This window comes from Aptenodytes forsteri, unplaced genomic scaffold (genome assembly GCF_000699145.1).
Source record: "Aptenodytes forsteri isolate BGI_AS27 unplaced genomic scaffold, ASM69914v1 Scaffold209, whole genome shotgun sequence".
Taxonomy (NCBI): Eukaryota; Metazoa; Chordata; class Aves; order Sphenisciformes; family Spheniscidae; genus Aptenodytes; species Aptenodytes forsteri.
The window spans coordinates 4027225-4039279 of record NW_008795034.1 but is presented as its reverse complement, the minus strand read 5'-3'; the positions used below and the strand labels follow the sequence as shown (position 1 = coordinate 4039279).

Below are 12055 nucleotides of genomic sequence, written 5' to 3'. Positions count from 1 at the left end.
TCTCTCCCCCATCCCACCGGGGCAGGGGGCAGTGAGTGAGCGGCTGGGGGGTGCTTAGTTGCTGGCGGGGGTTGAACAACACGCCTTTTTCAGTCTTTTTTGGCTCCCAACATGGGACTCGAAGGGTTTGAGATAGTAACAGATTAAACCAGGACAGATACATAAATCCAAGAGCAAAGACATAGTCAAGGAGTATGTGAAATGAGTGGTATTTGTTATGAAACTTAAAGAAAAGTAATTATGTATGGAGGAATAGATTCAGCTACAAATTAGAAAACCTATATAAAGCATTTTGAAGGAAACGATGTCTGAATAAAGGTCTATACTAAATATCTGTGTGCTTCAAGAAACTTTTTCTCCAGACTGGTTTGGAGAAGAAAACACATGAACAGTACAGGCAAGAAACACAGAGGAGGTTGGGGTATCATAGGAAGGTGTATAATAGGTCTGGTTCTTCTTAGGAGAATGTAAGCTACCCCTCTGCAAACATCTGATGGTTTGCCACGGTGCCTTTCTTAGGACTGCGTTTTCATCAACCAGATACAACATCTTGACCAAGACCTTACCGGACAAGATGCTGGCACCTGTTGTTATAATGGATTTTATTTCCTAAGTGCCATCTGACTTTGTGGCCTGTGTCACTGAATAAATTCTGCCTTCTAGAACTGCTCCACCTTAATAGCGTAGCTTTGCTGCTTTCCTCAAGTATCGATTAGTCTCTACAAATCTATGTCCAGCGCTGGCTGAAAGGGTTAATCTTTTCTAAGAGCACAGCTGTAAGAACTGTTGGGGGCCCTACCCCTTTTCCTGATGGCTGGGTCTCCATCTGTGATGAATTAGGGAATTCCCACAGGGCACCAAGGCTTTGAGGCTGCCTGTCTCATGGAGTCCATTTCATTTTGGAAGTTATCTCTCTGAAGGAGCCTTTAAGAGTACTTGTACTGGCACAGAGGTGTTCCTCTGGTTTCATTTGGAAACCCGAGCAAAGGGAGATCTTTGAGCACTTTTTAAACCTGTGCTGAATGTTGCTCTTCACAGGCTCTTGCTTTCCTCTTCTTGGGTTCTGCAGTTCATTACAGTTTATTTGGGAGGGTGATATACGTTTTCTGTTTTGGCTCTTCTGCTGAGGATTTGTGACACAAAGCAACCCACGTACCTTCTCTGGTTCCTTTTCCCTCCGTTAAGATGAAGTTAGTGTTTGTAAGCATAGACAGAGATGTTTAATTTATAAGTAGATGGGTATGTACAACAACTCTTACATAGATAAGCATAGTCAGTGAGCCTGCCTTCATCTTCGCAATAAAGAAGGTCAATACAGCGTGTATAGTCACTGCTTTCTTCTTTTTTGCAGATTTTTATTGCATTTGGAGAACTGTTTCTATCTGTAAACTGGGCTGTTGTGACAGACATACTGTTGGTAAGTGATATTTCCTTATTTTGAGTTTTTCAGCTTTTCTCAACATAATGTTGTTCATAAGCCTGCATCTTGGTGGCCAGAAGGACCTCCGCCTTCCAGGAAGAGATGAATGAACTCTTACTAAGAATACCCTTATTGGTACCCTGCTAACGTTAGGCATGTAACCACGTGCCACAATGTACTGCTGTGCAAAGATGCCAGTAACAATAAAGGTGTGGTGGAGCGGTAGTCCAAGCTCATTGTAAGCCCAGAAAGGAGATGTACTGGTTTGGATGAAATTCATGCAGGTGGAACTATCTAGTAGTACTAGACAGTACTAGTGCTGGTACCCACACTAGTTTGGATTTTCTGTACAGCTCTGTGTTGTTGGATGTCTGCTAGAAAACGGTCTGCTCCAGAAAGAGAGTCACTTTCTGTCTATAATCAGAGATTTTCTATTTGTGCTCCAAAGGTTTGAAAAGATTATCCAAATGAGGGAAGGTCAATATTTTGTAAACTAAAGTTAGTGAATCCATTACAGTTCATCATTCTGTGAACTATTTTTTGTGTTGTTTCCCATGTGAACTGGTAGGATTTCTGATAATGTGGCTGGATTTGCAAATGCATGTTCTTATTTTGCCATGAAAACAACTTTTCTTTCTTCCCACATGGCACTACTAGCCAGACAATGTAGCTAGGAATTCATTTATCCTGCGACCTGTGGAGCTGAAGACAAAGGAAGATGCTGACTGAATGATAAGGACTTTCTTCCTTTGTGGCTAATACATCACGATGCATTGCATGTAGCAACCTTTGTGCCCCTTATTCAGCTGTAAACCTGAAGGTATCTACTGTACAACTACAGTCATAATGTGCAAGTGGAGAGGTGCTGTAGCTGCCTTGCTTACAATACGCTGGCTTACCGGGAGGCTGTACATGGAGTGTCCCTTATGAAATATGTTTGCCATCTGTGAGGTAATGGGACCCTGTCTTTTAGGTTTTTGGCAGCTAAAAGCGTAGGAGATGCTGGAACTGGAAGCTAGTATGAGGTTTGGGAAGGCTACCAACACATCCCCGTCTTTGTTTGGAAGTGCCCTGGGAGGTATAGAAGCGTTTACCAGCCTGTCTGTTCCATCTGCTTTTTTAGCTGACAGCTCTGTCACATAGTCTGCAGGATGATCTCTAAAACCTCCAGAGACAGCACAACACGGTTTGCAAACTCTATCTGTTTGGGGCACCCTGCTTATCTGTCAAGGCATCTGGACTGGCATCTCCTAGGAGATGACAGCGTGTAGGATGTCATCTGCATCGCTGACATGGCATAGGTAACTGGGCAGTCACTGTGGACAGGCAGGATGCTATGGCTATTTCAAAGTCCCTGTGTGTGGGAGTGTTTGGTTTCTTCTTTTCTTAGTGAATCCTACAGCACGTTGAGCTCTTGCATATGGTTTCCATTGTGCAGAGGAACCTGAATAATAGTACAGGCAGAGTTTGTATGAGCCTGGTAACTACAGGAAACATCCTAGCCTTCTCTTCCATTTTTCTTGCTACAGCTTTGTTCCACGTGTCTCTTTTAGTTACAGATATGAGATATTAAATAAATGTGGTAAGGAAGCGGTGCAGAGGACTGAGAGCGCGAAAGTGCATTTATCTTTTCTCATGCCTGCAATGCCCACAATATATTAAGTGCATAATAATATTTGATTTGTATTTCTCAAACAGCCTGTCATTATCAATAAAAGAAAAGAAATCTGAGTCTAGGACAGATGACGTGATATCCTTGGAGAGCCAAGAACTGACAGTCTCCAGCCTAGTACAGTCTGTCACAGCAAGGTCTACTTCCCAAGCTCAGAGTTTTCCACGGTAGTTTCTTTATCTCTCTTTCTGTACAAGAGCCTGTTCCCAAAGTGCAGATGCTCAACTGGTACTCCAGGCAGGTTCTGAGAGAAAACAAAACTTGGGTGGACTGCATGCCCTCAGTCTAGGCCAAAGTGTGCCATGACCACAGTGAGGAGGAGCTGTTGGACTGTTCCTTCATCCCATGGATGACAAGGATTTCAGCCTCCAGATCAGCCAATCTCACATGACTCTGTTCTTACACTGGCAGGGGACTGGATGCAGTGTGATGGCAACATGACATTAAAGTGGTTTTCTGTAACTCTGAAGAGATCTCCAAGGCATCCCTGGTTTAATATTTATTATTGTTGAAGCATTCTATCGAAATATTCCTAATGAAAAATAAATGTTCCATCCATGGTTAGAAATATCAACTTTGGAGAGACTAGGAATGGAAAGGGATACAAGCTAGCTGTGTGTGTACAAAGTAAGGGAGGAGGTTGTATCTTTTAATAAAACTGCATTGTATAGAGTACTCTTACTGGGTGCAAAGATGCTGTTTTCAGATGTGGAGTGATTTGTGTATCCAAGTTTGCGGCCATTTCTGGCTAAGAGGGGCGCTGCCAATGTGGACTGGTTCTTTACTGAAACTGGCTGCAATACGGGGTAAGCAGGACCAAAAGGCTCCCACTGAATGGAATGAGTTATATGAGTGCTTGAGAAACTCCCTCTCTGAACAGAGGAAATTTGGCCGTAGAAAAAAGGACGTCACAGCTCATTGCTGTGTTTCTGGCATTCCAGCAAGGTGTAAGGCATGTTACTGCTTAGAAAACCCTGGCTACAAGAAGGGTTTACTAGGCAGAGATAAGAGGACAGATAGCCAAGTTGGCTATAATTTTTGCTAATTGTGTTGGGGGAAATCTGTCTATTTTCTTTCTCATCTTACATCAAATGCTCTGTTAAATCTAAATGGGATTCATAGCCTCCTTCCTAAGGAAACAAGACTTACTACAGTCTGTGTCTGCTTTCTCTTTAAGTTTTGAAACCATGGATTTCAACCAAGTTTGATAAAGACACCTCAGGAAGACCTGAGTTCATACAAGCCTTGTGAAAATAGGTGACCTTGCTGAGAAAAATTATCCAAATTGGCACCCCCCAGAAGAGCTGCGTTTTTGGGAAAGACTCTGCAGCACATACATCTTGTCAAACATGAGAGAAAGTGGTAGAAATAGGTTTGTGAGAGAGAGACATACAGCATGAAAACCATAGCAATGGAAAAAGCTTGGCATGTTACTTAAGCTACAAGATGTAAATCGTGCATTATTCTATGAATGGGTTTTTATAAAAATAACATTTTTAGGTGTTTTGATTCTATATGTGCTCCAATCTTCATACGAAGAATGTATGTCATGCTAGCTCCTGCAGATGGGGGGCTGCAAGAGGGAAAGGAATGCAGTGCTACAGAATCCTCTGTCCATCCCTGAATGCAAGCCATTACAGTAACATTTGGACACAAGGAAAAATTTCTTTACTGAAAGAGTGGTTAAACGTTGGACCAGGCTGCCCAGGGAAGTGGTTGAGTCACCACCCCTGGAAGTATTTAAAAGATGTGTAGATGCGGCACTTAGGGACATGGTTTAGTGGGCATGGGGGTGTTGGGTCGACGGTTGGACTCAATGATCTTAGAGGTCTTTTCCAACCTTAATGATTCTATGAACATAGCTTATTGTCCACATTAATATAGCTTATTGTCCTTCCTGTTTCTGCATCTGTGCTATATTTGTAGTTTCAGTATAGTTAAAATGCTGTAACTTACTGGTATGTATAGGTCCTGACTGCATGTGGCACTGAAGTATTTTTTGCTCTTATTCTCACAAGAGTAATTAACCTTGGTGTCTTGGACAATGTTGCTTCCTTATCCGCCTGTTTTAATGTCCATTAATGGAGTTCCACCCACACTAAAGTGTGGCATTGATGTTGCTGTTGTGATATAGCTACATCTTAGTGGTAGGTAAATATTTTTTATCTAATATTCTGAGGCCTCTTTAAACACAAAGAATTGTAATAAAACTCTTAAGTTAAATGTGAGAGCAGGACCTTTTTTTTCCTTCTAAACCCAACTTGTCATGCGTATTAGTGTTTCTTTGAAGGCAGCTATAGAGCCACAATAGCTTATATACCTTGAGTTTGTCTCTTGGTAAAACACCAGTCACCCTATTAATTAGTGTTTGAGACACCCTAAGTGATGTTCAGATCAGTTTCCAAACAAAATCAAGTTGGGGTGTAGAGGAGTGGGAGGATATTAAACATTTTGTCCTTGATATAAGCAAGTGGTTGGAAAACAAAGGTGTGAAGGTTTAGAATTGCTTCTGTCTCATTCTGACTGAGAATGCTTTTTTGCGTAAATGTATTATTGAAAGAGAGAGACACAAACTCTATAGAATCCTACTGTACTTCTTCAGGCACAGTTGATCTTCAGTAGCACAGACATAAAGCCCTTATTACCCCAAAATGACTATATTTCTTTTTAAAAAATAGTTCTAATCTATGTGATGCTTCGCCGTGTTCTGAATGCGTGCCACATCTTCCACTTGTTCTTTAAACTGTGTGCACTCAAAAGCATAATGATTTTGAGGTATTGTTACTAGACAAGCTATGTCTCAGGTGCTATCCAGTTACAAGCAGCAAACTTCTGTCATCAGAGCTATCATCAAAGCACCATCAGCCACCTTCTGGTCTGCCAGGTTGGGTCTTCACGTGGTCTGCAAGGCCTCATCTGACATCCTTTACAGCCATGGCAGCTACTTCAGGTTCCAGGTACCTCAGTTTCCCCCCAGCAGTCTAGACCGTGCCTGCTGACACAGTGTCATAAGAGGTTTTTCTCAGAGGCTGTCAGTGCTGAATGTCCTCGTTAGTAAATCAGTACAACTGGACGGGTTACTGGTTGGAGGTTTCTATTAGTTGCATGGCCAAGCGAATCCGTGCAAGCTGCTGTGACTCTATGAATGGAGGCAGGGGAGTCATGTTTTTCCTACTTTATTGTCATTCCCCCTCGTGTGTTGCTTTCTTGAATGTTTTTTTCCTCAACAAAACATCCAGTGTACTCTTTTGCTCAGAGTAACTTCTCTGTCTCCAAACTTGTAAACAGTGTTTGAATATGAAATATATAAAAATGAATATATTCATCTCTCTAGGATGTTATATAAGTAGTTAGCCATTCATGAGATTCACTCTGTTAATAGCCATTCTCTTGTGGGTTGTGTTTTGTTTCAGTATGTTGTGACACCAAGACAGCAGTCTACAGCTATTGCTCTGCAGATTTTGGTGAGCCATTTGCTGGGAGATGCAGGCAGCCCATATCTCATTGGGATTGTAAGTGAATTCTCTGCTTATTGAGCTTTCCTTAGGGTAAAATTTTTAGAAACTGAAAGACAGACACTCACAGATTGTAGGCACTTCCTGGTCGAAAATTAGAAGTTACTCAGATTGGTGGCCTCGAATACTAGAATACAGAAAGACATTTTTCTAAACATTTTTACGTGCATGCAACTTCTGGTCCTGTGACACTGCAGGTATGTAGAATATAATCCTATACCTGTAGGTGTGAGTAGTTCCATGCAATGTGTAGAAATTTATTTTGATTTTAAATTCGCAAACTCATAAATTTTTGAAGGCATACATTTTTGCAAAGACAGTGTCATGGGTCTTATACTTGGATTTAAGCACTTTCTGCGAAGTTTGTGAGGAGCTTCATGGAAATTAATCAAATACCATTTTATATCTTGAAACCTTAGTTTCAAACCTTAAATTCTTAGTTCAAAGTTAAGGTTTGAAATCTTGCAATTAGTCAATGATCTCTTGAAAATCAGAACAAGAGTGACTGCAATGGTTGCCTTTTGATACTACTCGGCATTCAAAGCTCTGGTCTCAAATTACCTTAACCTTGGACTCCCATATTGCTCGAGACCTGATTTCTTTGCCCTTCCTACATTCACTTGATCTTAGGTGCTTCTGGACAAAGCAGCCTAGCACTGTTTTCTCCTTGCAGTTCATTTGTTTTAGTTCCAGTGGATGATATCTGTCAGTGTTGTTTCCTTCCGTCATTGTTTTTGATTTAAGGCACAGTAATTCAGCACACAGTAGCTAACCGATTGCCCGCTTTGATTTTTCTGCTTTACCGGACATGGGAATGACAGCGAGTCGTTGTTGTTGTTGTTGTTGTTGCTTTAAAGTTTTGTTCATATGAAAGTTTATTTTAAGAAGTTCACCTCAGGAGTATCTCTTCTTTCTTTGTGACATGTTAACAGTGTTAGGGTTAGACAGGGCCAGACAGAAATGCCCGAGTGAGCTGTGCCTGCAGGCACAGCTGCTGCTGGTCCAGCCAGCCAGGAGATCCCCCTTGTCCTCAACTGGGTGAAAACCGGAGTCTCAACTGTGTAATCTGTCTGGCAGAGAAGACAGCCCTCTCTCACTGAGACATTCCTCCTGCTGGCTCTCTTTTTTTGGCAAATGAAGAGATCGCTTTGCTCGTTGGTGTGTGTTATGAAACTATTGCCCTGACACTGATTTGGCTGTATGCACGGGGGAACATAATAACTGACATCCCTGTGTCGTCAAAAATGGCTGAAATGATATGCAAAAATGGGAGGTACCTTAAAAGCTGAAATACGTCTTGTGCATTCTCTCTTCTTTGACTATTCTATTGATTTATGCTTCCTGCCTGAAAGATGAAAATGTATCTCCTACCCACTGTTCTTTGCCATCTTTGAGGCACAGGCAGAATTGAGGCTTCCTGCTGAATGTGCTGCTCCATCCTGCTAGTAACTGCGTGCAGAATACTTCTTATGCAGTACCTTGCATGCAGTTGCCTTAAATAGCAGCTAATGGAAAAGTGTGAAGACAAAAAAAGCTTATCTAGATGAGATTAACCTCAGGTAACCTTGCAACTTTGCAAAGGACAGAGACAATAAATCCAGGAATAAAACTGCTGTATGTCCAAGTGGGGTCCTATGCAACGAGCACAACGTTGTCTTCTGGAATGCTTCTGTGAACCAATATACCAACGCTGCCCATGTCTGCTGTTGATTAACCACCGAATCTTCTGCATTCATGCCTTGCTATTGCTTACTAACCTGCTTCAGCTAACCCTTTAGCTTAAACACTGGCTGGAGAGTCAGAGAATAGTCTTTTTCAGAGTCTGTTTTTCTTCCCTCGGCGCTGCAGAGATTTTCTTACTAGGCATTTTAAAATTAAATGCATTAGGTCTGTATTTTGGCCATTATGCTTGCTGTAGTCCCTAGGTGCCCATTTAGAATTGGTCTTGCTCTTATCTGCCTAAACTGTCATAAATAATCATACTGAACCCAGCAAAGGTTGAAGAGTCTCATATTTGTGTATTTCAAGTCACGTAGCGTATTCTAGCCATCAGGAACAAATGTGGGAATAAAAATGACTGCATTCAACATTCATCTTTTTGTTTATGCTAACAAGAGATTTTAAGTTCCTGGGCTAAGTATTGAATCTTACTGAGTTTCTTGAAATCAGCTTTTCTTTCTGTCTACAAAAATAAAATTCACGTGTATCATTTATAGCTTTTACAACCTCATCCTCCAGCCAGTGCAAAAAGCAGCTGCCTCGTATCTTCTTCTTCCCAGTTCCTCATAATGTCACTCCATGACTCCTCAAATGCCTTTTGGCTCCAAAGCAGACTCCACTCTTGTCTCTCAAATTAATTTCCAGCTCTTCCCTTTTTAATGAGTGTTGCTGCTTGTGCCTGTATTGATGCTAATCCCCTGTTTCTATCCATTTGATGCTGTTTAGGGATGGATAAAGCTATCGAATAACATCAAGAAGTGATAAAGGTCATTGCCAAATGTCTGTCCTGTGCTAGCTGTCTGGAGATGGGCTAGAAAATGGTAAAATGAGTTAATGTTTACCAAACATTATAAACATTGGTTGCGGTATTTCCTACTCTTGTGACTGGAGGCACTGAAAGTATAAAAGAACACGAGATTCCTTGACCAAATGGAAGCTGGACAGCAGTGAAGGATAGGTGTATTGGGTACTGGGTTTGACAAACTTTGGTAGCAGGCTTTTCGTCCCTATCTGCCTAGTTTCATTCTTTTCAAGGACCACACTGTAAACAGTCTGCTTAAACCAAGAGAGGATGATGGTGTTATCCCAGATTAACGACAGCCTTGTTCACTCCCTAGATCTCCACTGCTATCCAGGCCAAGAATGCTCACTCATTCCAGTGGAATTTCTGGAGCATGCAGTACAGCTTCATCGTGTGTGCTTTTGTTGGTGTCTTTGGAGGAGGTTTTTTCCTCCTGACATCTTTCTACATTGAGGAAGATCGTAAGGAAGCGGAGCAGCTTTGAGGTTTCTATGTATATTTATAACTTTTAAACATCTATCTGATTGCTTTCCTGTTTGTACACTAGCCATGATATCGGCTCTGTAAAGTTAAAGCACAAATGTCTGCATTATGTTAATACCACGTTAGTTTCTATAAAAAAATAAAGACAAAATCCCAGCAAGGTCTCAGATTAAACAAACCTCCCATATTGAGCAAAACAGACTGCAGAACCCACAAGGATCAGGGAAGTGCCATTAGTGACCCCTTCAAAATGCTGCAGTCTATGGAGGTAATAAAATAGCTTTACTGTAGGTAATGCACCATTACAGACTTCATGGAAGGTGCTGTCCTTTTTCTACTCTGGTCTTTCTGAGCCCAGTAGAACCAGTCCTAGCCTTCTCCCTCTTCCCTGAAGGAAGTCATATTCAAAGTGTAAAAGACTTAAAGAAAACCTGTTGAATTGGACAGACCGCTGTCCTTAATCACCTAGATTCTTACAACTTCCTTCTGCTCTGACTTGGTTTTCTAGGTACCAGAAATGAATGCTGTCTTTCAAATGAAGATGAACCCTGGGGCAAGATTTGCAAAGAAGAAAAGAACGGCCTCCCCTTTTTCTTTCCCTTTTGCTTAATGAGATACAGCTAGAGAAAAGGCCAAATCGCAATTCCTCCATATGGCAGAAAATCCTGCATACTGACTTTTTTGGATGCTCTTGACTGTGAGTCAAAAATTGCTGCTGCATTGGCATATGGCAACCCTCCCCCATCTGCAAAACAAGCACGAGTATTCTGTGGAGCTGGGGAGCTCCAGAAGGTAGTGTATAGAGCTGTCACAGGCACGACTGCCAACCTAAACAAGACAGTAGCATTTAAGGCAGAATGTCTCGTGGAGATTAGGAAGGGAGGCCTATGAATTCTCAGCAGGATAAGATTTGCCTGTAGAATTTGGAAAATGTAGATAGTACAGAAAGTGTTTTCAGTCGTCTGAAATGACCAAGAGAAGCAGAAACTATCAAAGTCAGTGTCAGATTCAGGAGTGGAGGGTTGTGATTATTTTCTGTGTAATATGTTAACGGCCTCTATATAATCCTTTGCGGCTCTTCAGTGTATCCTCAGGCCCTGGGTAAGTATCTTCTCTCATGAGTGAACAGTAGCTGTAAAACCACATAAATACAACGATCCATTTGAGCTCTGATCTCTAAAGTGCATAAGACTTTGGATGTGGTATCTATTGTCATAATATCATGCTAGGTGCCAAACAGGACATGATTAGCGTGTCCGGCTTTCATTATTTGAGGTGGTGTCGTTCCCAGCAGCACCTTAGAGCCAAAGCCTGAGGAAGATATTAGCAAGTGAATCATGAAGTATTCTGAATCTTGCCTGATTCTCCCAGTAAATCATAAAGCACAATATTCCTGTAACAACTGTGAATATCTAATGTCATTATAACTAGCATAATTCAGCAACTGCAGGTTTTTGTTTCTCCCTCTCTCTCCCTTATTTTTAAAAAATCTGTTCTGAAACCTGACTTAAACCCAGGTAGTGAAATTTGGCCAGAGCTTATGCCATTATGGGAAATAATAGAGAAACTGTTTTGTGATACTCGGTAAGAGTGTAATAATTGTCTTTAAAATAAAAGTTAGCATTCTGAAAGACTGTGCAACTTTTTCTGGTTGTAAAAACTAGCCAAAGTCATTATACCACTGACTTTTTGGAAATTCATGTGGTGCCAGAGAACCCATGTCCAACAAGGGATTTTTACTATTGGATATGGACACATCAGCTTGTAGAGGTCCTAAGTGCTTGTCTTAACATTTTTCAGGCTATTTTTTAAGCTACCTGGTAGCAACGTTTGGATTGAAACCTCTTGCTTATATTTGGCAGACCTGGTGAAATTTGTAGCATTTGTCTTCCAGCTAGAAGGAGAACAATTCACTTTGCACTGATGCCTCATCGTAGGATGAATTTGGTAGGTCTAAAACCATTCTTTAGGGCCTTCTCAACTCACTGCACACTCGAGGTTGGACTTGCAAGAGCCTGAGATTCATCGGGTACACTGTTACTGCACCACGTGTGCTGTTTGGTGATATCCACGTGGCTCTGGCAAACAGCTACTTTGTCGAAAAGTTAAATTGTGAGATGAGGTGAAATTCACCAATGCAATATATTGTCCAGCAGTACCTTCACTAGATACCATTCACTGTTACATCACTTTATGCCCAGAAACTGATGGAAGAGTTCTGTGACAAGTGCACATCAGTATTTGAGGCCATAAAATTATTTTGATTTTGTTTAATTCTATGATATTTGCAATATCTGGCACAACAGTGCCAGACCCTTCCTTAGCATTTTATCAAAATCTCTCAGAAGCTGCATATAAGCCTACTGCCATAAAGATTTGCAGTGTGCTTCAAGTCTCTTGTACGCAATCGTCGTGGTTTAACCCCAGTTGGCAACCAAGCACCA

General features: G+C 41.4%; 1 protein-coding gene across 1 annotated transcript in view; it reads left to right on the top strand.

Annotated features, from left to right (window-relative positions):
• SPNS3 (sphingolipid transporter 3 (putative)) overlaps positions 1-10261 on the top strand; it is a 28293-nt gene extending 18032 nt beyond the window's left edge. Inside the window, exons 9-12 of the mRNA XM_009276454.1 lie at positions 1352-1417; positions 6506-6604; positions 9445-9613; positions 10120-10261. Of these exons, the coding sequence (XP_009274729.1) occupies positions 1352-1417; positions 6506-6604; positions 9445-9612 (333 nt within the window). The 3' untranslated portion in view covers position 9613; positions 10120-10261. The remainder of the gene's footprint in view (positions 1-1351; positions 1418-6505; positions 6605-9444; positions 9614-10119) is intronic.
• The last annotated feature ends 1794 nt before the right edge of the window (positions 10262-12055 follow it).